Source organism: Mesoplodon mirus (assembly GCF_964341445.2).
Source record: "Mesoplodon mirus genome assembly, chromosome: 5".
NCBI classification, from domain to species: Eukaryota; Metazoa; Chordata; class Mammalia; order Artiodactyla; family Ziphiidae; genus Mesoplodon; species Mesoplodon mirus.
The window spans coordinates 39,586,898-39,613,565 of record NC_138980.1 but is presented as its reverse complement, the minus strand read 5'-3'; the positions used below and the strand labels follow the sequence as shown (position 1 = coordinate 39,613,565).

Genomic DNA, 26,668 nt, shown 5'->3' with positions numbered 1-26,668 from the left:
CAGATGCTCACAGATGCCCTGTGGGTGATGCAGGGAGGATAGGCAAGGAGGTGGGGGTGGCTAGGGACAAGGGGAGGAGACTCAGACCAGGATAGAAGCAACTGCATTGGTCCAGGCAAGTGATGATGGGGGCTGGACCAGGAGGGGTGAGATTTTGCTGATGAACCAAAGGTTGGTGTGAGACAAATGTGAGATTTTTTTTCCTGAGATTCTCTGAAAGTTTTTTCCTTGAGCTAACCAATATTTCTATATTTCTCTTGAGTCTTCCCATAGGTAGGCTGAGCAGGCACAGGGAAATACAACACATTCTCTTTATTCTATATATTTCATTCTCTGTTATGAAATATACAGACACTCTGGAGATGTCTCCATATCAGTACAGAGTCCCTCTTTTTTTTTCCCCCCCAGTTGCAAATTATTCCCTTGTCAGGATGCATCACTGTTGATTCCCCAGCTGCCAAGTTCCTAGCACTCACTACCCTCCAGGTGCTAGGCTAAGTCTCTATCTACAACTTCACATCGAATCTCCATAGCTGCCCTGTGAAGAAGAGTCTGTTTTTCCCCACATTTTCTCAGACTGAGACGAGTAGCCACATGCCCTTGGTCACAGCAGTTATGGCTCCAACTTCAGAAATAAACCTGGTTCTGCTCTTTTGTGCTGGGAAACTAACTAACCTGGGAAAGTTACTCAGCCTCTGTTAAAGAAAAAAATTACTCTGACACTTGTTAAAAACTGTCGACTGAAAAAAAAAAAAAGCATGACCTAAAAGTTGAGAGTTATATTTTATTCAGCAGACAAAACTGAGGATTAAGTCTGGGACACAGCATCTCAGATAACTCTGAGAGATTGCTCTGAAGAGGCAAGTGGGGATCCAGGATATACAAGAGTTTTTGCATCAAAGACCAGGTAGTCGGAACATCAAAAGATTATTGTTAATTAAAGAAAGCCAGCTATCTCAAGTTAAGGAATTTAGTACTCTTCTATGTATGGGAAGATGCAAGAGTCTGGGCTCACTGAAGTCGTTCCTTTGATCTGCACCTCAGCTATCTAGGGCCAGTATCCTGGGATTTCTCATCCTGAGTCTCCTCAGGGTGCATCATTGCAGGGGGTGTGGGGTGTGGTGTGCTGTGGCTGATGGCTTGATGGTGGGCATCCTGTTTCTATCCTGAGTTCCCTCCAGGGTCACCATCTGTAATGTGATGGCTTGATGGCTACAACTTCCTATGTTTATTGATATGGCAGGCAATATTTTTCATTCACAGAACAGTAAGGAAGATTTAATTCAGGACTATTGCAATAGGCGGATTGCAAAAGGGGAGAGCATTGGGCTCAACTCTGAATGCAGCAAGGACAGCTGGGGATTGACAGCCAGAGCAGAGTGAGGATGTCCATGGAGACATCGAGGGTAGGGGCATTCTTGCTAAAGAGAGGCCAAGGATGTATACATCAATGGTGGGGAATGAGAAACTTGATGAGATATCAAGGGTTGGGGGATGACTTAGAAGGATTCTTTGCTTAGACTGTACTGTGCAGGCCAAAGAGAGGACTGTGAGCAAGGTTGAGGAGTAGTCGAGAAGAAGGTTCAGAAGACTACAGTTTGGTCAAGGAGAGAGTCTGTCACCTCTCTGGACCTCAGTTTCTTTCTCTGAGAAATGGGGATAATAGTCCCCAGAGGAACTACTGCTAGCATCAAATGAGATAACGCGTGGAAAACGCTCAGCGCAGCCTTTTCTGTAAAATGGCAGCGACCTGCTGTGTAGGCCTCAGAACTCGGATCAGGTGGGACGTCCAAGCTGCTACCTTGAGAGCAATGGGCCCTCAGAGGACAGGGCTACAGGTGATCAGAAAAGGGATGTGAGCTGGTGGGCCGGAAATGCCTCCCGTAGAGGAAGGGGTTCTCAGGCCGCGAAGCAGGGCTGGACAGGCAGACAGGGACGAAAGGCAGGACAGATGTAGGACCATATGGCAGGGGAGTTGGAGGACTGAAAGACTGCCGAGCTGAGGACCTGGGCTTGCACCAAGGTCAAGTACGGAAGCCTGACTTAGGCCCACCGCCTTCCTGGTAACGGAAGCCGCCTTGCCCCGGCAAGACCTCACACGCCCGCCCGCTGCTGAGCAAAACATGAAGCCGGCACCAATGGGAGCGCCGCCGTAGCAGCGAGGGGGCGGAGCAGAGCGGCCACCAATGAATGTGCCCGTTTCAGGCAGCCAATGGGAGGCGGTGTCCCAGCGGCGATCAAGCGGCGGCTGCCCGTGGCTGCTGGGCGGGGAGGGGTCCCAGGTTCGAGCCGCAGTTCCCCGGAAAGGGTGAGTCTGGAGGCGGGCGGGAGGGGGCGCGCCCGGGAGGTCATCAAGAAGGATGCGGCCGGTGGGACTGCCCTTTACAGGAGGTGGGTAGAAGCCCCTACACTGCCTTGGGACTGATTGATGGCCGGTGGGTACACGTCGCTGTTCCCGCCCCTGCCAGCAGGGTTTGGAGATTTCTGTTGGGGGGCGGGGGCTGCGGACCTCACCCAGACCTTATCTTCAAAGCTGGGTCTGGGCCCAATGGGGACGAGGAAGGAGGAGATGGGCACCTGCAAAACCGCATCCCCACGATCTTATCTCGAACGTTAATAAGATAATAATAGCGAACATTTATCAAGCTCTTATTGCACGCCAGGCCCGGTGCGGAGCCCTTTCCCTGTCTCACCTCACTGAATCCTCCCAACAACCCTTTGAGAGAGAGACTGTTTTATGCCCATTTTCTAAATGAGGAAACAGGTTCAGAGAGGAGTTGATTCTTGACGACTCCGACATTGTGCTATTACAACCTTCTCTTTTCCCCCATCACTGTCTTAAATCAGTAACATCGGTCGAATCGCTGATAGCCCCTCCCTGCAAATACTGGAGACCCTAGGAGGCCTGAGCCCTGGGCCTGGCTCTCGAAAAGTTCCAGATTGTTGGGGAAAGAGCTGAACACAGACCCTTCTCCGCTCAGGGAGCCAGCAGGGACTGGGGTCGCTGGTGGGTGTAGATGTGGTACGCAGGAATCTCGGCTTGAAAGAGAAAAAGGATTATGATGATAAAACCAATAATGACTTCATTCTTGTTTTTATCATATTTGTTATTTTTTCATGCCTGTATCAAGGTACTGAACGTGTGACGTGCAGAATTGTGTTGAAACGTCACAACCTAATTGATCTACAACTCTAGTTTAAAAAAAAAGGATGTAGAAAAAATAACCGTAATACAATCATCTGTTTTAGTTACACAATATAAAAAACATGTAAAGTGTAGCAGCAGTAATCAAAATATGAGGTGGAGGAGAATGAAAAGTGTAATGTTTACCAGTCCTATTGAAGTGAAGCTGTTATTAGCTTAAAATAGGGTGTTACAAGTGTGAGGTATGTTATGTAAGGCTCATAAAATGTCTTAAACTTATAACATTAAACTTAGGGTAACCACAAAGGAAAAATCTTATAGTAATTACATCCAAACACAAAGAAAGACAGCAGGATAAGAAACAAGGAACAATGGATCTACAAAACAACCAGAAAACAACAAAATGTCAATAGTAAGTCCTTACCTATCTGTAATATGGTGACAGTGGTGTGTAATTCACTTACAACTCTAGTTTAAAAGTTAAAAAAAAAAAGAATGTAGAAACTTCACAACCATCTCTTCATGGCAACACTCTCAGCATCTCCATTTTCCAGATGGGGAAACTGAGGCCCAGCATGGCTAAGTGACTCATCTGAGTCGACACAGGATTCACCCCCAGGTGTGTCTGGCCACCCCTGTCTGCCTGGTTATTTTGGAAAGGTGGGTTCAGAGCAGATTAAAAAAAAATTTATTGGACAGAGCAGATTTTTATATTGGTGAATTTGTCCAATAAAGGGGTTTGGTGGTGTTATTGTTCATGACTGATCTGGTAGGTGGGGACACATACCCCAACTCCATCAAACGGTTGTGGAAACTGGGGCTCAGGAAGGGGAATTGGGTGCCTAAGTTTGCACAGCTAGCAGGGGTCCAGAATCCTCCCCCCAAGCCTCAGTCTGGATGGTTGGAAGGTTGAGGTGCTCAAAGGGGCCTCCAGGCTGAGGCCTGGGGCTGACAGGATGTTCCTTCCCAGGCAAGCCAGCTGTCAAGAGCATGCCTCTGTGCCATTGGGGGGCCACCACCAGGGGCAGAAAGCCCGATGGGGATGGAGCTCAGCCCATGGCCACCAGAGGAGGCCTGAAGGTGTTTCTGCACTGGGCCGGCCCCGGTGGCGGGGAGCCCTGGGTCACCTTCAGCGAGGCCACACTGACTGCGGAGGAGGTCTGCCTCCACATTGCACACAAAGTCGGTGAGTCCCGGGCATCAGCCCTATGGCGGGGTGGAGGTGCTGGCAGCTGCTGGGCCTCATCCATCCAATCGTCTGCCCATTCATTCAGAGGACATTGAGCGAGCACCTAGTGTGTGCCAGCCCCCAGTTACTACATTTGTAGAGCTGATATTCTAATAGGGATCAACAAGAAACACAATAAATAAGAAAACTGTATAGGAGGCCAGAGATCATGGTAAAAGATTTAAAACTTGAGGAGATAAGGGACTGAGCCACAGGTATATCTTGGGGAAGATGGCGCCAGACAGCGGGAACAGCAAGTGCAAAGGCCCTGAGGTGGGAACTTGCCAGCAACAGCGAGGAGGCTGGTGTGGCTGTAGACGAGTGAGTGAAGGGGAGACAGGAATGGGTGAGGGCAAGCAGGTGATGGCACAGGTTGTACAGGGCCTCTTGGGCCTCAGGGAGGACTTTGGATTTTACTCCAAGTGAGGTGAGAGCTACAGAGGACTGTGAGTGAAGAAGGAACGTAATTGGACACAAGTGTCCCAGATGATCTCTGGCTGCTGTAGGGGGAGCAGACTGTGGTGGGTGAGAGCGGGAGTAAGGACCTCCAAGTAGGAGGTGATGGGGCAGAAGTCAGCCAGTGTTTTAAACACCAGAGGGAGGAGTTTAGGGCTTAAAGTTCTCCCCAGGAACAGTAGTGAAACATGGAATGGTTGAGAGAGCCTGCAGCACATGTGCTTGAAAGTTAATTTCTCCTGCCAGAGGAGAAGTTCTCTCCAAGGGGACTTTGCTCACATGCCCTTTCCTCCAGGGCGTCCTCTCAAACCCCCTGTCCCACAACTGGATGGGGGCCTTCTGGTAGATTTCTATAACACCTTGTACTTTCCCATCAATGGCAGATTCTTAAGGAAGTACTGGTTTTCTGGGTGGTGTGAAACATGCCTGGCCAAGGACCCAGAGAACCTGATCTTTTTGAGGAAGCAAAAGATCTTAAGAGTAACTGGAGTATAGTTTTCAAGAATTTGGAAGAGGAAGTAGGAATTGAAAGCAGAGCATAATTGTCTGGGTCCAGGTCATGGTTATTCAGTGCTGAGGGGGTTGGGCTTTCTCAGGGGGCAAAGGGGAGCAATGGAAGTTTAAGCCAGAGAGTGAAACAGATTGGTTCTTTAGGAAGTTGTCTCATAGAGAGGCATGCTCCTTCTTTGGGGGGCAGTGCACTTGGCTGCAATGATTCTTTTCTTTTTTTTTTTTTTTTTGGCCGCGCCATGCGGCTTGTGGAATCTTAGTTCCCTGACTAGGGAACTAAGCAGTGCCCTCGGCAGTGAAAGCACCAAGTACTAACCACTGGACCACCAGGGAATTCCAGGATGCAATGATTTTGGAGAGCAATTTGGCATCGTCTAACATGATTGAAATGTACATTCCCTGAAGGCACACAGTTCCACTCCTAGATATGCACTCTACAGATACTCAGCTCATGTGTTCCAGGAGATGTGCACAGGAATGTTCAGATTGGCTTCATTTATCTTAGTGAAAATAGGAGACCATCTCAAAGTCTGTGTATAGGAGAATGCACAAATCAGTTGCAGTATGGTTGAACACTGGAATACTATACATCCAGGAAAAAGGAATTTAACCAACGTTACATATATCACGTGTGAAGCTTAAAACCTATCATAGCATGAAAAAGCAAATTGCAGGACACCTATGGTATAATACCGCATTTGAATTTATAACATTCAAAGCTAGGTGAGAGAGAATATAAAAATGATAAACTCTAGTTCAGGAGAATGGTTACCTCTTTGTGGGATGGGAGAGGAGGTGGATATAGGTGGGGGCTTCAGTTGTACTTGCCAGTTTTTATTCTTCTTCTCGTGGCTGGTACTTAGGTGATTATAAATTATTCTGAAGGACTTCCTTGGTGGTCCAGTGAGTAAGACTCTGTGCTCCCAATTCAGGGGGCCTGGGTTTGATCCCTGGTCGGGGAACTAGATCCTGCATGCATGCTGCAACTAAGGAGTCTGCATGCCACAACTAAAGAGCCCTCATGCCGCAACTAAGACCCGGCACAGCCAAAACAAAGAAAGAAAGAAAGAAAGAAAGAAAGACATTTTTAATTAAAAATTAAAAAATAAAAATAAATAAATAATTCTGAACTATTTTAGATACAATTTTTAAGTGATGTGTATAAAAAATAGATGCTTGGGCATCCAGTGTGGGGAGTAACAGTAAGTTTGGAGGCTGAACTAGGGCTGAGTTTTAGATTTGAAGGAAGTAAGTAGATCCCAGAGAGATGGAGGATGCAGAAAGTACAGGACTTGTGACCAATCTGATGTGGAGGGGGTGGGACGAGTTGAGGACAAGGATGAAGTCCGGCAGAGAGGGGGCAGGTTTGGGGACCTCAGATGAGATCTATTTGGAACAAGGCACATCTCAGGGGGCCCGAGATGTCTAGAGGAAGACAGCCAAGGGGTAGTTGGATATTTCTCTGGGTCTGGAGTTCAGAGAGAGACCAGGCAAAGTGCCAGCAGTCTGTACAGCTGTGTTAGTCAGTCTATGATAGGTTTTGCTGTAGTAACAAGCAGCCCCCCCAATTCTACTGGGTTAAGACAATGAAAATGTACCTAAAATCTAATGCAGGTCAGATGGTTCCCCGCTATCTTATAGCTTCACCACTAGGCATAAGGGGTTTCCAACATCCCTGGGGCAGTGAAGACGGCAGGAAAGTTTATTTCTAGGCCTGGAAAAATGTACATCCCTTATGCCCACATCCCACTGGCCAAAAACCAGCCCAATGCCTCCATCCTAGCTGCAAGGGAGGCTGTGAAATGTAGTTTTCCTGTGAGGCCACAGGATGGTTTACATATTGCATTGTCCTCTGTTGGCAAGGCAGGAGGCCCAGGGAGGGATTGTGAAGGGAGACAGTGGGTCTGGGGGTCCACAGGGCTAACGGCAGCAGGCACTGACTCCTGACTCATTTCTCCCCTGTCCAGGCATCACTCCACCCTGCTTCAATCTTTTTGCCCTCTTCGATGTCCAGGCCCAGGTCTGGCTGCCTCCAAACCACGTCCTGGATATGTCCAGAGACTCGAGCCTGATGCTGCACTTCCGCATGAGGTGGGTGAAGTCCCCTTGGAAGGCTTTCGTTCTGTCCCCTCCCTCCCTCCCCTGTCCCCACCTTCCTGGGCCTGGTCTGAATCTGTGCTAAACCCCAGCTGCGCCCCCTCCCTTCCTGCAGGTTTTATTTCCGGAACTGGCATGGCATGCATCCCCAGGAGCCGGCTGTGTACCGCTGCGGTCCCCCAGGGTCCGAGCCTTCCTCAGAACAGGCAGAGCAGGGGGTGCAACTCCTGGACCCTGCCTCCTTTGAGTACCTCTTTGAGCAGGTGTGAGCAGGGCTGGGGAGGTGAGACTGTTTGTGAGGGAGGTTGCAAATTAGGAGTCCTCACTTCCCTCCCAATTTGCTATAGCTAGTAGGTTTCAACTCATGCCATCTGGGATCCTTTGGCTGCCTGAACCAAAGGGTTTTGAGACAGGGTTGTAGGGGTAAGAGTGCTGTGATCGATTAGTGATGTCTGTCACCGGCATAGGGTTGGACAGAGGAGGCATACATGTGGGGTCCTTCCCTTCCCCAAAGTGACCAGAAGCTGGGGAGTGAACAGGTTCTCATGCCTCCCTTTCTGCCTGATTCCCCATCCCCAGGGCAAGCATGAGTTTGTAAATGACGTGGCATCGCTGTGGGAGTTGTCAAGCGAGGAGGAGATCCATCACTTTCAGAACGAGAGCCTAGGCATGGCCTTTTTGCACCTCTGCCACCTTGCTCTCTGCCATGGTGTCCCCCTTGAGAAGGTGGCCAAGAAGATCAGGTATCTGAGAATGAGGTGGGAACACTGCATAGGTGGGTGGACATGCCCAGGCATCTGGTGGCCAGGGTAGACCTTGCATACTGTCATGCCTTCATTCATTCAACAAACATTTATCGAGCGCCTACTGTATGCTTATACTAGTTTTTTTTTCTTCCGGCCGTGCTGAGCGTCTTGTAGGATCTTAGTTTCCTGACCAGGCATTGAACCCAGGGCCCTGACAGTGAAAGCACTGAGTCCTAACCACTGGACTGCCAGGGAAGTCCCTGGTACTAGTTTTGGGTGTTGGGGACACAACAGTCAACAGGACAAACAAAAATCCCTGCCCTCCTGGAGGTCACATCTGATGAAGGAGACGGACAATAAACAAAATACAAAAATAAAATGTATAGTGTTTTAGACGATGATAAGTGCAATGGGGAAAATTAAGCAGGAAAAGAGGAAGAAGGGGTGTGTCAGGGAATGAGGGGCGTACAATTTAAAACTGGGTCATCATAAGAACCTGCTGTATAAAAAAAAATAAATTAAAACAAACAAACTGGGTCATCAGGGAATTCCTCACTGAGAAGGTGACATTCAAATTAAAAAATCTGAAGGAAGTGAAGGTGGGAACCAGGTGGGTATTTGGGAGGTGAGAATTCTCCACAGAGGGGTCAGCCAGTGCAAAGGCCCTAAGATTGTACCATGCTTGATATATGGTGGAGGAAGTGTGACTGGAGCAGGGTGAGCTTGGAGGACTCCCTAGAATTCAAGGGAAAAAAGGAGGCAGGAGTCTGGAGAGCTGCTAGCCTCCACTGCAGTGAGGGCTGGGGCAATCAGGGCACACTGCCTGGAGGAGACAGCAAGAGAAATGGGTCTTTCAGGGCCTGCAGTTCTTTTTTGGCCATGCCACACAGCTTATGGGATCTTAGTTCCCCAACCAGGGATTGAACCCACGCTGAGTCCTAACCACTGGACCGCCAGGGAACTTCCCAGGACTTGCAGTTCTTAAAGCACATTTTTTTTTTTTTTTTTTTTTTTTGCGGTACGCGGGCCTCTCACTGTTGTGGCCTCTCCCGTTGCGACGGAGCACAGGCTCCGGATGCGCAGGCTCAGCAGCCATGGCTCACGGGCCCAGCCGCTCCGCGGCATGTGGGATCTTCCCAGACCGGGGCACGAACCCGTGTCCCCTGCATCGGCAGGCGGACTCTCAACCACTGCGCCACCAGGGAAGCCCAAAGCACATATTTTTCAATCCCTGTTGTGTTATCACTGGAGGACTAGGGCTATGACAGTGAAGCCCAGGACGCTGGGAAGCCCAGAGGAGGGACCCTATCCAGCCTGGAGATCAGAGGATGCTCCTGGGGGGAGGTGATTTCTGCTAAGACCTGAAGGTTGAGTTGGCTTTATCCAGATGTAGATTGCTTTGGCCAAGCATTCGAGGGAGAGGGAACAGCAAATACAAAGGCCCAGAGGCAGGAGGTGACAAAGGCCCAATTTCCAGAGGAACTGAACTCGGAATGTGATTGTCCAAGTGCAGGAGACGGCCAGGCACTAGTCAGGGAACCTTTTTCCCTGAGGGCACTAGGGAGCCCTGGAAAGCTTGGAAGTGGGGGCAGAAGGCAGCTAGAACCTTGACCTTTAGGATCTTTGTATTCAAAGGTTGGAAGAGGTGGCTTGGGACATGGAGGATGAAGCTTGGAAATCTGTCATCTAAGTGGGCTATGCTGGTGCGCAGGTGCAGGGCAGGAGAAGGGATGAAGGGTATGGCTTTGTGAAGAGCAGAGGGGCTTCCCAGAGCTGTGCCTTTTATTGATAATCATATTAATGATCAAAACAATAGTGACTTCTCCAATAATAATAATAGCCAATGCTCACATAGTCCTTATTTTATGCCAGTCAATAGTCCTGATTCTCTCATCAGCCCTAGAAGTGGGCACTGTTTGATCCCATTTTACAGATGAAAAGACAGAGCCCTTTAGAGCTTGAGGAAGTTGCCCAAGAGCTGGGATTTCCGACCCATAGTCTCCTCCAAAGTCCTGGGCCCTGGGCCCAGACACCACCTGACCTCCCTGTGCTGGCCCTTTATAGCATTCTCTTTCCACCTTCATGACAGCCTGCCTGTTTTTGGTTTTTTTTCAGTTTTAATATTTTTTATTTTTATGTTTTAAATTTTTGGCCGCGCTGGGTCTTCGTTGCTGCGTGCGGGCTTTCGCTCTAGTTGTGGCAAGCGGGGGCTACTCTTTGGTGAGGTGTGCGGGCTTCTCATTGTGGTGGCTTCTCTTGTTGCAGAGCACGGGCTCTAGGCGCCTGCGCTTCAGTACTTGTGGCGCATGGGCTCAGTAGTTGTGGCTTGCGGGCTCTAGAGCACAGGCTCAGTAGTTGTGGCGCAAAGGCTTAGTTGCTCCGAGGCATGTGGAATCTTCCCGGACCAGGGCTCGAACCCGTGTCCCCTGCATTGGCAGGCGGATTCTTAACCACTACGATACCAGGGAAGCCCCCCCTAATATTTTTAAAATTGAAATATAGCTGATTTACAATGCTGTGTTAATTTCTGCTATACAGCAAAGTGATTCAGTTATACATATATATACATTCTTGTTTTTTTCATCCTCTTTTCCATTATGGTTTATCATAGGACATTGAATATAGTTCTCTGTGCTATACAGTAGGACCTTGTTGTTTATCCATTCTATGCATAAAAGCTTACATCTGCTAACCCCAGCTTCCTACTCCATCTGTCCCCCAACCTCCTCCCCCTTGGCAGCCGCCAGTCTATTCTCTATGTCTGTGATTCTGTTTCCGTTTCATAGATAGGTTCATTTGTGTCATATTTTAGATTCCACATATAAGTGCTATCATATGGTATTTGTCTTTCTCCTCCTGACTTACTCCACTCAGTATGACAATCTCTAGTTGCATCCATGTTGCTGCAGATGGCATTATTTCATTCCTTTTTATGGTTGAGTAGTATTCCATTGTATATATATACCACATCTTTATCCATTCATCTGTCGATGGACATGTAGGTTGCAGCCTGTCTGTTTTCTAGACGAGGCAGCTGATGTTCAGAGAGATGAAGCCACTTGCCCCACGTCACCCAGCTAGGCCTGCAATCCCGGCCCCTGACTGCCCCCTCCTGGTCGTCCCCACAGCTTCAAGGACTGCATCCCACGCTCCTTCCGGCTGCAGATCCGGCAGCACAATGCTCTGACGCGGCTGCGACTGCGGAGCATCTTCCGCAAGTTCCTGCGGGCCTTCCAGCCGGGCTGCCTCTCCCAGCAGGTTGTCATGGTGAAGTACCTGGCCACACTCGAGCGGCTGGCGCCCCGCTTCGGCACAGAGCGCGTGCCCGTGTGCCACCTGGAGCTACTGGCCCAGGCCGAGGGGGAGCCCTGCTACATCCGGGATGGCGGACAGGCCCCTCCCGACCCCGGGCCCGAGTCTGCCGCCAGACCCCCCACCCACGAGGTGCTGGTGTCGGGCACCGATGGCATCCAGTGGCGGCTGGTACAGGCAGTGGTGAGTGGGGCGCCTCTTCCATCTGGCAGTTCAGGGCAGCTGGGGGTGGCGCGCTCTTGCTCAGCCTTGGCCTTGGCCTCCGAAGGTGGTTCTCCCCCACGTGCCTCTGGGGTGTGTCAGTCTGTGCCTGGGAGTCTGTTCCTTTTTCTGTTTTGGTTTGGTTTTTTGTTTTGTTTTTTTTGGTCACGCGGCGTGGCATGTGGGATCTTATTTCCCCGACCAGGGATCGAACCTGTGCCCCTTGCATTGGAAGAGTGGAGTCTTAACCACTGGACTGCCAGAGAAGTCCCTGGGGGTCTGTTTCTTGGGGAGTGTCCTCTGTCTGCCTGCCCCCCTGGGGACCTGATTTCTGGGGTCTGGCATCTGGGGCTGAGAGGGTGAGGAACCTCCATTCTACTCTCCCTGAAGTTCCAGTTTCTGGCATGTGTATCTCTCTGGGTGGGTCTCCTGTCCAGCCTGTGACACTGGGGTTCTTGGGGGGGGATGCCTGGTCCCTCCAGCTTCCGCCTCTTCCCCGGGGAAAGGTGCGGCGGGACTAAACAGGCACTGCCCTGCTCCATTCACCTGCCCACGTGCTGGTTTCCAGACTCCCAGTGCTGGTGGTGGTGGTGGCTGCAGAAGGATGCCCCATGCTGGCCCATCTGGGAAGAAAGCCAAGGCCCGGGAGGTGGGCAACCAGCCAGTGCACAGACCTCAGGAGGCCCCGTGGGCCTACTTCTGCGACTTCCAGGACATCACCCACGTGGTGCTGAAAGAACACTGCGTCAGCATTCATTGTCAGGACAACAAGTGCCTGGTGGGGCCCGGGACGGGGGGCCGGGCTGGCCGTGGGGGGAGGGTTGGGGGGTGGTGGGAGCCTCTAGCCTGTGACATCTGCCTGATGTTGTCCTCCCCACCACCGCCCCCCGGCCTGCAGGAGTTGACCCTGCCTTCCCGGGCTGCGGCCCTGTCCTTGGTGTCACTGGTGGATGGCTACTTCCGCCTGACAGCCGACTCGAGCCACTACCTATGCCATGAGGTGGCTCCCCCACGGCTGGTGATGAGTATCCAGGACGGTATCCACGGACCCCTGCTGTGAGTGCCGGGGAAGGGCGGGTGGGCTGCGTGGTGGTGACTGAACTGGGAAGTGAGCTCTAGGGACTGTGGGGTTTGAATGAGGTGTGTGCATGTCGGTGTCTTAGTGTGTGCATGTATGTCTTAGGGTGTGAGGGCCTGTGTGTTCACCCATGTGTATGAGTGCACGTGTGTGCAAGCATCCATGTCTCAGTGTGTGCATGTCAGTGTGTGTGCCTGTGTGTGCCTGTGAGTGTGGGTGGGTGTGCATGCACGTGTGTGGGAGCATTCGTGTCTAGTGTGCACACGTGTCTGTGTGTGCATGTGTGTACATGTGCAAGGATTTGCTCATACTGCATTGTTCATGCATTCACGTCAGTGGGTGCTCATGTGGGTGCCTGTGCAACGCGTGCATGTGTGCAACCAGGGGTTGGGGGGGAGAAAGGGCACCTGTAACGGCATGGACGGTGTGTCATGCTGAGAGTGCCTGGGTTTGGGACTGTCACCGTGCATGTCTGGATGTTTAACGGCCCATTTGGCATGCAGCTGTGTCACTACTCTGGTGAGTGCGTTTTGTTTGGTTTTGTTGTTGGTGGTGGTTTGGCCACGCCACGGGGCATGCGGGATCTTAGTTCCCTGGCCAGTGATGGAACCCGTGCCCCCTGCAGTGGAATCTCGGAGTCTAACCACTGGACCACCAGGGAAGTCCTCCAACTGCGTTTTAAATTGTCAGTGTGTGTTTTTGCACGTGACAGGGCTGGTGAGTTTTGCTGGGCTATGCGTTGTCCAAATGCTGGTGGCTGTTCAGATATATGTGTGGGTGTTTACGCCCCTGCAGGCATGTGTCTGTCCTGGTACTTGTGGGTCACTGTCTGAGCACTCCTGCTTGGACGTGTGGGGCTGAGAATGTGAAGTGTCAGGGCTTATGTGGTCATCAGGTGTGTGTGGCCATCCTGTATCCTGCCGGGTTGGGGTTTGTGACTATCAGCTCATCTGGTCATTGGCCCTGTGCCTGGGTATCCCCTGTCCTATCTGTGACACTTGGACTGGCCCCTGGGTCAGTCTAAGAGGTCTCACCCTTCCAAGCCTAGTCTCTACACCAGAGGAGGGTGAAGCGGTCGTTTCACCTCTCAAGGGCTGTGACCGTACGGGGTCTATGGGCCATGTCAGCATGTGTCTTAGTCCATTCGGGCTGCTGTAACAGAATGCCAATGACTGGGTGGCTTAGAAACCACAGACACTTATTTCTCACAGTTCTGCAGGCTAGAAGTCCAAGTTCAAGGTGCTGGCAGATCCAGTGTCTGGTGAGAGCCCCACCTCCTGTTACATAACCAAAATTCAGTCTTCTGGCTGTGTCCTCATATGGTGGAAGGGGTGAGCGAGATCTCTGGGGTCCATTTTATTTTTGTATTTATTTATTTAAATTAATATATTTATTTAATTTATTTTTTGGCTGCGTTGGGTCTTCGTTGCAGTGCCCTGGCTTCTCACTGCAGTGGCTTCTCTTGTTGCGGAGCATGGGCTCTAGGCACACGGGCTTCAGTAGTCGTGGCGCTCAGGCTTCAGTAGTTGTGGTTCATGGGCTCTAGAGCACAGGCTCAGTAGTTGTGGCACACGGGCTTCGTTGTTCCATGGCATGTGGGATCTTCCTGGACCAGGGCTCGAACCGGTGTCTGCTGCATTGGCCGGCGGATTCTTAGCCACTGTGCCACCAGGGGAGTCCCTGGGGTCCATTTGATAAGTCACTAATCCCATTCGTGAGGGCTCCATCCTCATGACTTAATCACCTCCCCAAGACCCACCTCTTAATGCCATCACCTTGGTCGGGGGTTAGGGCTTCAACATAGGAATTTTGGGGGGACACAGACATTCAGTCTATGGCACCACAGATGTAACTGTCAGTCTGTGTGGCCGTGTCACCTTGTAGTACCTGATTGTGCTTATGACAGTCGTCACCTCTGGGTCTGGGATGCCAGTGCCCCTGTGCTGTTATGTTACACAGCGGCTGTGTCTGTGATCTTTCATACTTTTTTTTTTTTTTTTTCGCGGTACGCAGGCCTCTCACTGTTGTGGCCTCTCCCGTTGCAGAGCACAGCCTCCGGACCCGCAGGCTCAGCGGCCATGGCTCACGGGCCCAGCCGCTCTGCGGCATGTGGGATCTTCCCGGACTGGGGCACGAACCCGAGTCCCCTGCATCGGCAGGCGGACTCTCAACCACTGCGCCACCAGGGAAGCCCTTTCATACATTTTTTTTCTTTTTTTTTCGGCTGCACTGCGTGGCATGCGAGATCTTAGTTCCCCGACCAGGGATTGAACCTGCACCCCCTGCAGTGGAAGCGTGGAGTCTTAACCACTGGACCACCAGGGAAGTCCTCTGTCTGTGATCTTTTCCTTTCGGTGTGTGACAGACTGTGCATTGTGCGTCACCCTGGGAGTGGCAGTGTCTATGGCTGGGTGTGTGCCCATTTGGCATCTGATGGCTGTTTCCTGTGTGTGTGTGTGTGTGTGTGTGTGATCTTGTCGGCCATGGTGTCCACAGTTGTTACGCACGAGCGTGTGCCTGTTCCAGTACCTGTGTCTGTGTGTGAGTTTTCATGCATGGGACAGGGTTACCTGCATGTGTGTGTTCAGACACAGTGTCGCCACATAAGCTGTGTCTGACATTTATCCCAGCTGGGAGTGTGACCCGCTGGGCAGGTTTTGTGTGTCCTTGTTGTCAGGTGTGGGTCCAGCAGTGCCCCCAGGTGCCCTGACGGTGCCCCTTTGTGCCCCCACCCGCCCAGGGAGCCATTTGTGCTAGCCAGGCTGCAGCCCGAGGACGGCCTCTACCTCATCCACTGGAGCACCAGCCACCTCCACCGCCTTATCCTCACGGTGGCCCAGCGCAACCAGGTGGGCCTGGGGCGGGGGTCCTGGGCTGGGGCTGGGCGTGCTCCCTGCCTGGACCCCTGCTCACCGCCCTCACCCCTGCTGCCACCCGCTCCAGGCACCCGGCGTGAAGGGCTTGCACCTACGGAAGTTCCCCATCGAGCTGCAGGCTGGGACTGTCGCACTGGAGGGCTGGGACCGGTCCTTCTCCAGCGTGCGTGAGCTGCGGGTTGCCCTGCAGGGCTGCTCCTTGCGGGCCGGCGATGACTGCTTTTCCCTGCGCCACTGCTGCCTGCCACGGCCAGGAGGTACCAAGATGGGGGTGCCATGGGGCTCGGGGGGGGGCCTCTTCCCTCCGTGCCAACCTTCAGGGACTGCTTCCATCCCCAGAGATCTCCAACCTCATCGTCACGCGGGGACCTCGGGCCAGCAGCAGGCCGCTCAACCTCAGCCATCTCAGCTTCCACCGGGTCCGCCAGGAAGACATCACCCAGGTGCGTGGTGCAGGGGTGGCCCCTGCGGGCGTGGGGCACCAGGGAGGCAGCCTGGAGCCATTGTCATGGAGATCTTCCACACCATGTCCCCCCAGCTGTCCCACTTGGGCCAGGGCACAAGGACCAACGTGTATGAGGGCCTCTTGCGAGTGGGGGGCGGAGGCCCCGAGGAGGACAAGGTGGATGGCGGGGACCCCCCCATGCCTGGGGCGGGCTGTGAACAGGAGCTGCGAGTGGTACTCAAGGTGCTAGATCCCAGTCACCATGACATCGCCCTGGTGAGTGAGCATGGCCAGGGGATGGGGGGCAGGGTGAAGAGGGTCAGGGTCAGGGCCTGCAGCTCCCTAACCTGCCCCGTCCCCACAGGCCTTCTACGAGACAGCCAGCCTCATGAGCCAGGTCTCCCACGTGCACCTGGTCTTCGTGCACGGCATCTACGTGCACGGCTCCGAGAGTGAGTGGGCCCTGCCCCACCCCCGACACACACACACACCCCACCCCACTCTGCCCCATTTACAGCCCGACCCCACTTATACTCTTGACCTGCATCCTTATCCCTGACTACACACTGACCTTTGACCTACACCCCGACCCCTGAACGCACCCCAGCTTGTGCCCATCGACTCTCACATCCAGCCTAAACCCTGTCCACACCATGACCCTTAGCAGCTCCCTGATCCCTGGCTACGCCCCAACCGTCTACTACACCCCGACTCCAGACTGCATCCCTAGCTCCATCTACCGCCCAAACACCTTTACAATCCAGCCCCTGTGTGTCCTCTGACCCCCTCAATACCGTGACGGCATGCAGACCCCAGCCTTGTTGGCCACCCCGATCCTCCCCCCCACTCCCGCTACTCTGTGTGTACCTCCTTGTACAGGGCGCCCATGGCCAGCCCCAGACCCGCTGACCTCAGTGCCACGTGTCCAGCTACGTGTCCATCTCTCCTGCTTTCCCCGCAACGCTGGCCTACGTGCCGACCCTGCACACCTCTCACTGCACAGGCACCCCCAGCCCTGTGGGATCCCAACCTCCAGCTCCACTCCCTCCATTCGTCTGCACCCTCCCCCCGGTTCCCCAGTCCCGTCCTGACCTTTGTCACTCACTCGAAGCCTCCTCTCTACCCCAGCCCCACCCTGGACCCACATGCCAGCATTCATGCCAGCATTCAGCTCGGCCTCACCCTGCACCCACCTCTGCCGGCCCTCTGTACTGCATTCCTCCTCTCCCCAGAGTTGCTCCCGAGCTTCCCCCACACCCTTGCCCGACACCTTCCCCACCTACAATCCCAGCCCCCCCCCAGTCCTGCCCCCTGGCACCCTGGAGGGTAAGCCGGTGGGCAGCACTTGCAGTGGCTGGGCCTTTGCAGACATCATGGTGACGGAGTACGTGGAACACGGGCCCCTGGACGTGTGGCTGCGGCGGGAGAGGGGCCACGTGACCCTGGCCTGGAAGCTGGCAGTGGCCCAGCAGTTGGCCAGTGCCCTCAGCTACCTGGTGCGTGGTCTGCAGGCAGGGCCTGCGTGGGTGGGGAGGGCCAGGGCAGCCCCCACGTTGCGTGTGGAGGCCTGAACGCATCCATCCACGCACTGGATCTTCCCATGAACCTCCTCTGCTCACGCACCCCTGTGGCTCCCATCTCTTCCCACCTCCTCCACTTGGTGTCCAAGGCCCTGTGACAGTCGCCTCTGTCACTCTTGCCATTTGTTCCCCAGCCCTTCCTGGTCCAGTCACCCCAGTTTCCAGAACACCCCCTGTGTGCCGGGCTCTGTCCTAGGCCCTGGGGACCCAACAGAGAACAAAACAGACAGAAGTTTCTGTCCTTGGGGAGCTGGCATTTTAGTTGGGAGGGACAAACGAGAAATAATAATTAGTACATTACATTACATAATATGCCAGAAAGTAGCAAGAACTGTGGGGAAAAAAGCAGAGGTGGAGAGGAGGATTTGACACAGTTTGGGGAAGAGGTGACGTCTTAAACAGGTGGGTTGGGGAAGGCCTCACTAAGGTGACCTGGAGGTGACATGGGGTGGGGGGAGAGGCAGGTAGTTGTGAGTGTATCTGGGAGAAGTCCATTCCAGGCAGAGGGGACAGCCAGTGCAAAGGCCCTGGGGAAGGAGCATGCCTTTCATGGTTTGAGGACCGCAGTAGGGTCCTTTGGCCTTCTGTCCCTGGCTGAGAGCCTTGGCCACCAGCACTGGGAAAACAGGAAGGACCCACTGGAGACCCAGTGCTGCCTTGTCAGTATGACAGTGGACTGGCATCTCCATAATGACCATGATTGTCTTTTTCACTTGGGCTGTCCCTGGGGGGACCATGTGGGATGGGGTAGGGGTGGGGTCTACAGCCCCCAGTGGCCACGCCCCCTTTCCCCCCTACCCCAGGAAGACAAGAGCCTGGTTCACAGCAACGTGTGTGGCCGGAACATCCTCCTGGCACGGCTGGGACTGGCGGAGGGCACCAGCCCCTTCATCAAGCTGAGTGACCCCGGTGTGGGCCTGAGCGCCCTCTCCAGGGAGGGTGAGGACGCAGGCAGGGCTGGGCACAGGGGCGGGCTTCCCCCACTCCTTTTACCTTGCTGACCTCTGACTCTGGCCCCCAGAACGGGTAGAGAGGATCCCCTGGACAGCCCCTGAGTGCCTGTCTGGTGGAGCCAACAGCCTAAGCACTGCAGCCGACAAGTGGGGCTTTGGTGCCACCCTCTTGGAGATCTGCTTCGATGGGGAGGCCCCCCTGCAGGGCCGCAGCCCCTCCGAGGTATGTCCAGGGGACCCCTGGACCCTTCCCACAAAGAGGGCTGGCACCGCCAAGGAGTCCAGAGGGTACATTCAGGGTCCAGAGCTGCCTCCCCTCTGGCTGTGCAGCCTCACCTCTCTGGGGCTCCATCAGGTCATCTGTCAGTTGCAGTGAACTGCAGTCCCAACCTCATAAGGTCGTTATGGCACAAAGCAAATAGATCACATGCTTTAGGCAGAGTGACCAGGGCATCAAGGGGGAGGCACAGGCTGTCGGGAGGAAGGGGACCCAGAGGATGCCCCTGACCCAGCTGAGGGATGGGGCAGGGCTTCCCAGAGGAGGTTTTAATCTAAGTGCAGAAATACCAGTGTCCCAGGCTAGGAAGAGCAGCCTAGGTGGTGGACACAGCCTATGCAAAGGCCAGGAGGCTTTGGGGCATTCAGGGAGCTGCAGTATGCAAAAGTGGCCTGGGAGCAGAGGTGGGTGGAAGGCAGGGCAGGAAGGGCCAAGTGTGAGATGCTCCAGCGCAGCACAGTCTGCTCTACTTGGGTTCCAATCCTGACTCTGCGGTGGTGGGCAAGTCTGCATCCCATTGCCGAGGCTCAGTGGCCTCATCTGTAAAATGGGAATGACAAGAACGAGGACCTGGCTGGTCTAGCCCTGCTCTGAAGACTTGACTCTGCCTCTTGGGGAAGGGGACTGAGGGTGTACACTGACTCCTTCCGGTCCCCTCTCCAACAGAAAGAGCACTTCTACCAGAAGCAGCACAAGCTGCCTGAGCCCTCGTGCCCAGAGCTGGCCATACTCACCAGCCAGTGCCTGACCTATGAGCCAGCCCAGCGGCCATCCTTCCGCACCATCCTGCGTGACCTCACTCAGCTGCAGCCCCAAAGTGAGCATCACTCCAGGACGGGGACCCTGGAGAGGGGGAGGGGCTGGGATCCCTGCTGACTCAGGCATGGTGCACCCAAGTCTCTGTACTTAGGGTGGCTTAGGGTGTGTGCTGGTTTCTAATTCACTTGAGTAAGGGGGAGGGGAAGCCCCAAGCTCTCCTTTATGTTTTGCTTGGGGAGAGCCACAGCTTCTCTGGATGAATTAGACCCTGGCAAATTTGTTGGTTATTGATGAAAAGTTTGTGCCCTTTACCCTATCTCAGAACATCCCAGGTGTTGGTTATGGTGCAGCCAACTCTGTGTTTTGGACAAGAAGTGGCATTTTCCAGCCCTTGCAACAACAACAAAAAATTTTCCTTATCTCTGGGATCGGATGCTGGGGACAGCAGTAGCTGGCTTTCTGTATCCCCAAGTGTGGACCCTTTTGGGGAAAGGGCTGTGTTCCAGACTCACCCACTGTAGCTCTTCCAGATCTCGTTGATGTCTTGTCTGTGAACCCGGACTCACCGGCGTCAGATCCTACGGTTTTCCACAAGCGCTATTTGAAAAAGATCCGGGATCTGGGTGAGGTAAGGGCGAGGCCTGGAGGACCGGGGGCAGGGCATGGGCTGCTCGAAGGCCCTGGCCTTAGAGACTCTCAGCTTCAAGGGAGGCCCCGGGGAATTGAAAGGGAGGCCTCGGTCCCAAGGGGACCCATCCACATGGAGTAGGTGGGGCCTTGGATTTTCCAAACAAACCTGCCTGGAGGTGGGGCCTGGGGAGCTGGGGGTGGGGCTGACGCTCCCACACGCTCCGGCCAGGGTCACTTCGGAAAGGTCAGTCTGTACTGCTACGATCCAACCAATGACGGCACTGGTGAGATGGTGGCCGTGAAGGCCCTCAAGGCAGGCTGCGGTCCCCAGCTCCGTACAGGCTGGAGGCGAGAGATCGAAATCTTGCGCACACTCTACCACGAGCACATTGTCAAGTACAAGGGCTGCTGCGAGGACCAAGGTGGGCGGGGCCTAGAGATGTAACAGGGCGGGGCTGTGCCTTGGGTGCGGCTTGGTGAGCGGGGCCAGAAGGACCTGGCCAATTAGAGCCTCTCAGTCCCAGGCTGGAGGATGCAGTTTGCAGACACCAAGGTGGGCGAGGCCTGGCTGCCTCCTTTCCATCCTTAGGCGCTCTGCTGGGGCCAGGATGTGTGGGAGCCACCGTCAGCTCCCTTGCCTGTGGACGGGTTCAGGATGGGTCCGCCCCACCTGAGGACTGGTCCTAGTGTGGATGGATCTTGGTTTTCCCTCCCCCGCTTGGGATAGGGGGTGCAGGGTGGGCAGCCTGTGGTCCAGGTCTCTACCACCCTTACGGGCCGCTCCTCTCGGGTGTCAGGCGAGAAGTCGTTACAGCTGGTCATGGAGTACGTGCCCCTGGGCAGCCTCCGAGACTACCTGCCCCGGCACAATGTCGGGCTGGCCCAGCTGCTGCTCTTCTCCCAGCAGATCTGCGAGGTGGGCCTGCCTGCCCCTGCTCCCAGAACCTGCCCCCTTCTTTGGCTTGGCCTGAGCTTCCTATCTCCCCTGCCGACCCCCCTGGGCCTGCTCTCCTCCATCCTTGTCCATTCAGCAGATCACCTGCCCACACCCCCACTGGCCCAGGCCCCCACCCCCTCCCAATTCTCCCGCCCCCTGCCCCGAGGGCGCCCCCCATGTGGCTCCGCCTCTGCTGTCCCGCCCTGCCCCTTTTTGCTGTAGCCCCAGCTGCCCTCCTGCCCGTTCTCGCGCCTGGTCCCCGCCAACTTGACTGTCCCCCAGCCATCCTGGTCACTGCTTCTCAGGCCCGGTCCTGCCCCCGCGCTGATCCTGACTTGCCCCACCCCCAGGGTATGGCCTACCTGCACGCGCAGCACTACGTGCACCGAGACCTGGCCGCACGCAACGTGCTGCTGGACAACAACAGGCTGGTCAAGATCGGGGACTTCGGCCTCGCCAAGGCCGTGCCCGAAGGCCATGAGTACTACTGTGTGCGCGAGGATGGGGACAGTCCTGTGTTCTGGTAACCAGCGGGACCCAGCCGGAGGGAGGGGTGCCAGGGTCACCTGGAGCAGACAGGGTGGAGGAGGTGGATGCTGGGGTCTCAGACGACAGGGCCTGGCTCAAGTGACACTGCCCCCCCCCTTAAGGGTGGGGCCCTAACTGGGACCACAGGGCTCCTAGGCCTCAGGTAAGGACTCCAGCTTGGTCTGGCCCAAGGCCTGAGTGCCCTCTCTCCCCAGGTATGCCCCAGAGTGCCTGAAGGAGTGTAAGTTCTACTATGCATCCGACGTGTGGTCCTTTGGGGTCACCATGTATGAGCTGCTGACCTACTGTGACTCCACCCAGAGCCCCCCCTCGGTGAGAGCCAGGCCCGCACCCCGACCCCATACTAGAGGAGTTAGCGAGGCATGCATTCAGTTCCCAGCTCCCCCACCCTAGCAAGAGCTTAACCCACCTGAGCCTCACAGTCGCATTCTGTCAGGTGGGCCAGTTACACTGCAGAGGGCTTGGATTGTGACCGAAACCCACTCAAATAGGAACGGCTTATTCTGCCATTTGCAAACCCCAAGGGGACCGTGGGAACATGGCTTGATCTAGACCTTCAAATGCCATCAGGAATCGCATTTTCTCCATCTCTCAGCTCTGCTGTTTTCCGTGGTAGCATTTTGTTTTTTTCGCCGTGCCACGCGGCATGTGGGATCCTACTTCCCTGATCAGAGATCGAACCTGTGCCCCCTGCAGTGGAAGCTCTGAGTCTTAACCACTGGTAGCATTTCTCAAGCAAGCCTTCCCTTTGTTGTGGCAACAGTGGACCCAGCTGAGGGGAGGAGGGTCTTTCTCTTTCCAACATAATTCAGGACTCTCTGATTGGCCCAGCTTGGCTCACGTGCCCTCCAGGGAGCCACTCACTGTGTAGTCCTTGGCTGAGGGGAGGAGCCTAGAGTATGTTAGGGGTTTATTCCCAAAGCCAATCAGAGTGCCTTTATAGGAAAATTTTTAAAAAAGGTTTCTGAACAGGCAAAAGCAACTTGCTGAGGCTTAATAATAATAGCAAGCACCTAATTCAGACTTACTCTATGAATATTAGTTTATCTAAGTTTCACAATAACCCCAGGTGGTAGATGTTATCACCCATTTTACAGATGAGAGAACTGAGGCCCAGAGAGGCGAAGTCATAAGACCAATGTTGTGCAGCTAAGAAGTGGTAGAGATGGCATTAGAACTCCTGCCGTCCAGCTTCAGACTCTTGACCTCTATCTAGGCAGCCCCGCCTCTTAAAAAGAGCTTGTCCTGTTTCTTCTGTAGAAATTCATCGAGCTCATAGGCCTCACCCAGGGGCAGATGACAGTGCTGAGGCTCACTGAGCTGCTGGAACGAGGGGAGAGGCTGCCACAGCCAGAGAAATGTCCCTGTGAGGTGAGACCCTCCCTTTTCCCCGTGCCCCCACCATCGGACCAGGGAGAGAGCAGAGATCACAGCCTCAGTTTTTCCTTCCCCAGATCTATTGCCTCATGAAGAACTGCTGGAAAGCAGAGGCCTCATTCCGCCCGACCTTCCAGAACCTCATACCCATCCTCAAAACGGTCCACGAGAAATACCAAGGCCAGGCACCCTCAGTGTTCAGTGTCTGCTGAAGCCCGCCAGCAGCTCTGCTTGGGGGGATTGGAGCAGACGGTACCCACAGAGAGGACCTCCTGCTCCCCACCCTAAGAGGAGCCCAAGAGGGGGTGGTCAGCCTCACTGACTCCCTGTGCCTTACCCCTGTCTGGAGGCCCCACCCCTCTGAACTGACTTTCCTTGTCTTAGTCTGTTTGGGCTGCTATAACAAAACGCCACAGACTGGGTGACTTATAAACAACAGAAATTTATTTGTCACAGTTCTGGAGACTGGGAAGTCAAGATCAAGGCACCAGCATGATTGAATTTTGGCAAAAGCCCTCGTACTGGTTCATAGCCTATGCCTTCTTACTATGTCCTCACAAGGTCCAAGGGGGCAAGGCATCTTTCTGGAGCCTCTTTTATAAGGGCACTAATCACATTCATGAGGGCTTCACCCTCATGACCTATGCACCTCCTAATACCATCACGTTGGGTGTTAGGATTTCAACATAGTGATTTTGAAGGGACAGAAACATTCAAACCATAGAACCGTCCAAGATCATGAGCCTGACACAGGCTCCTGAGGGACCCAGCACAAGCAAGGAGCTAACCAGGCCCTTGAATCTGATCTTTTTATCTTCCCCCAGCTCCTGCCCTTGGAGCCCACTATCTCCCCTAACTGGTTAAAAACTCATATTTCCTCTGCTAGAGGCATGGTCCTTGGGCCCTTCTTCAGCAAGTGTCCACTCTCCTGGGGACTACAGCTAGAGCAAGACACTCATTGCAGAAGTCAGATTGAACTATTGAACCTTTGCTCACCTCTAAATCACCAGCCAGCAATTAGACCAATGCCTGGAACACAGAAGGCCCTCAAGATATATGTTAAATATATCAACAAAGGACCTGGAGGACCACATGCCATGTAAATAAGATTGCCAGTTTCACCTTTTTCTCGCTGTGTGACCTCAGGCAAGTGGCTTCCCCTCTCTGGGCCTTAGCTCTCAACTATGAACTTGGGATGGTCATGCTTGCTGCCTTGTAGGATTAATGTCAAGAGCTAATGAGGGCTTCCCTGGTGGCGCAGTGGTTAAGAACTGCATGCCAATGCAGGGGACACAGGTTTGATCCCTGGCCCGGGAAGATCACACATGCTGCAGAGCAACTAAGCCCATGCATCACAGCTACTGAGCCTGCACTCTAGAGCCCATGCCCTGCAACAAGAGGAGCCACGACAATGAGAAGGCCACGCATTGCAACAAAGAGTAGCCCCCACTCGCTGCAACTAGAGAAAGCCTGTGCACAGCACCGAAGACCCAACACAGCCAAAAATAAAAACAAATAAATAATTAAAAAATAAAAGAGCTAATGAGGTCGTATCTTTCAAATGCTTAGCAGAGAGATATGCAAACAACTGCTCAATAAACATTTGATATTATTGTTAATCTGGTGTTTGCCAACGTGTTTCTGCTTAACAGGTATACTTGAGATGGGTCTGCCACATTGTGAAAGGCAGTTAGATTTCTTTCCCATGGGATTTCCTAAGACCCTGTGCATTGCAGCCCTCCTGACTGGTCAGTTTCACACTATTCTAGTGATATTTGCTTTTTATAACAGTTTTTAAAATTAAATATTCATTATAATTGTAAATCTTCCTTTTTTTTTTTTTGATAGATATTGCCATAGGCAGTGAAATGTTTCCCTCCTCTGTCCATCAGCCACCACTGTCACCTCCCCTGGAGACAACTAATGTTATCTGGTTTCCTGTTTTGGCTTCTAGAGACATTTTATCCAGATACAAGGAAATCTGTGCACATATTACATTTCCCCATCTTTCGCAAAAATAATAGTATGTGCTGCTATATAGAGCTCTAGCCTGTATCTTTTCTATTTTTTCCCACATAATAGGCCTTGGAGGCAAACTGTTTTCTCTTTCTATTTTATGGTTGTGTTGTAGCTCATCATTCAAATGTCACTGGCATTTGTTCATGTAATCATTTCTAATCCTTTGCCAAACCCTGGGCTGCTGCAGTGAGTAACCATTCCCAATGGGAATAGCTGCACGATCTAACCTGGTAATTTGGAAAGTCATTGCCACTAGAATATATTTTGATAGTTGATAGGGCAAGTCTCTCCTCATTCTTTTCTCAAAATTATCTTGGCTTGTTCTTGGGCAGTTACTCGTTTTTTGCATTCTTTTTTTAAAAAAATTATTTTCCGGGGCTTCCCTGGTGGCACAGTGGCTAAGACTCCATGCTCCCAGTGCAGGGGGCCCAGGTTCGATCCCTGGTCGGGGAACTAGATCCCACACACATTGCCACAACTGAGAGTTTGCATGACACAACTAAGGAGCCAGCGAGCTGCAACTAAGGAGCCCTCCTGCTCCAACTAAGACCCAGTGCAACTAAATAAATAAATAAATATTTTTAAAAAATTATTTTCCGTTATGGTTTATCACAGGATGTTGAATGTAGTTCCCTGTGCTATGCAGTAGGACCTTGTTCTCTCTCTCTGTTATATTCTTTTTCTTTTTTCTTTTGTCCTACCCAGTTACATGGAGATTTTCTTGCCCGTTTGGAAGTCTGGTATCTTCTGCCAGAGTTCAGTAGATGTTCTGTGAGAATCCTTGCACATGTCAATTTTTTTTTTTTTTTTTTTGGCTGTGCGGCATGTGGGATCTTAGTTCCCCAACCAGGGCTGGAACCCATGCCCCCTGCAGTGGAAGCACGGAGTCTTAACCACTGGACCACAAGGGAAGTCCCTGTAGATGTATTTTTGATGTATCTGTGGGAGAAGGTAAACTCCACGTCCTACTCCTCTGCCATCTTGATCCAATCTCAGGACCTTGTTGTTTATCCTTGTTGTAAAGTATGTGTAATAGTTTGCATCGGGCAGCTATCTTTTTAAAACTTTTATTATGACCAATTTAAAGCATATTCATAACTAAGGAGAATAATGTAATGAAGCTACACTTAACCAACAGCCAGCGTCAATGGTTTCTAACACCCATGGCCAGTCTCTTTTTTTAAAAAAAATAAATTTATTTATTTATTTTTGGCTGCCTTGGGTCTTTGTTGCTGTGCGTGGGCTTCCTCTAGTTGCATTGAGCGGGGTTACTCTTCGTTGCGGTGCACGGGCTTCTCATTGCAGTGGCTTCTCGTTGCGGGACACGGTCTCTAGGCGCACGGGCTCAGTAGTTGTGACTCGAGGGCTCTAGAGCACAGGATCAGTAGTTGTGGCGCACAGGCTTAATGGCTCCATGGCATGTGGGATCTTCCCGGACCAGGGCTCGAACCCGTGTCCCCTGCATTGGCAGGCGGATTCTTAACCGCTGCGCC

General features: G+C 53.1%; 1 protein-coding gene across 4 annotated transcripts; it reads left to right on the top strand.

Moving 5' to 3' along the window:
• Nucleotides 1-2,258: 2,258 nt before the first annotated feature.
• Nucleotides 2,259-26,381, top strand: TYK2 (tyrosine kinase 2). 4 transcript variants are annotated; one of them, XM_082623920.1, is made up of 25 exons: nt 2,259-2,308; nt 4,116-4,331; nt 7,307-7,430; nt 7,552-7,699; nt 8,016-8,179; nt 11,311-11,677; nt 11,901-11,972; nt 12,264-12,473; nt 12,594-12,751; nt 15,514-15,622; nt 15,717-15,906; nt 15,989-16,092; nt 16,188-16,370; nt 16,459-16,546; nt 17,463-17,590; nt 18,478-18,613; nt 18,696-18,850; nt 19,571-19,721; nt 20,185-20,291; nt 20,523-20,715; nt 21,091-21,209; nt 21,581-21,753; nt 21,974-22,091; nt 23,040-23,150; nt 23,234-26,381. In XM_082623920.1, exons 2-25 carry the CDS (start codon nt 4,136-4,138, stop codon nt 23,366-23,368), a joined length of 3,639 nt encoding a protein of 1,212 aa, XP_082480046.1. In that variant the 5' UTR covers nt 2,259-2,308; nt 4,116-4,135; the 3' UTR covers nt 23,369-26,381. The 4 variants fall into 4 exon arrangements, with proteins under 4 accessions (XP_082480046.1, XP_082480043.1, XP_082480045.1 ...); XM_082623917.1 differs by lacking the exon at nt 2,259-2,308 and having other exon boundaries at nt 20,194-20,291; XM_082623919.1 differs by lacking the exons at nt 2,259-2,308; nt 11,901-11,972 and having other exon boundaries at nt 20,194-20,291.
• The last annotated feature ends 287 nt before the right edge of the window (nt 26,382-26,668 follow it).

Bases quoted from the DNA above. Each gene is read 5' to 3' on its own strand.
- TYK2 (XM_082623920.1), top strand. From the start codon at position 4,136: ATGCCTCTGTGCCATTGGGGGGCCACCACCAGGGGCAGAAAGCCCGAT. The intron at 7,700-8,015 runs GTGTGAGCAGGG...CCCCATCCCCAG, and splicing joins TTGAGTACCTCTTTGAGCAG to GGCAAGCATGAGTTTGTAAA. The intron at 21,210-21,580 runs GTGGGCCTGCCT...CCCCACCCCCAG, and splicing joins TCTCCCAGCAGATCTGCGAG to GGTATGGCCTACCTGCACGC.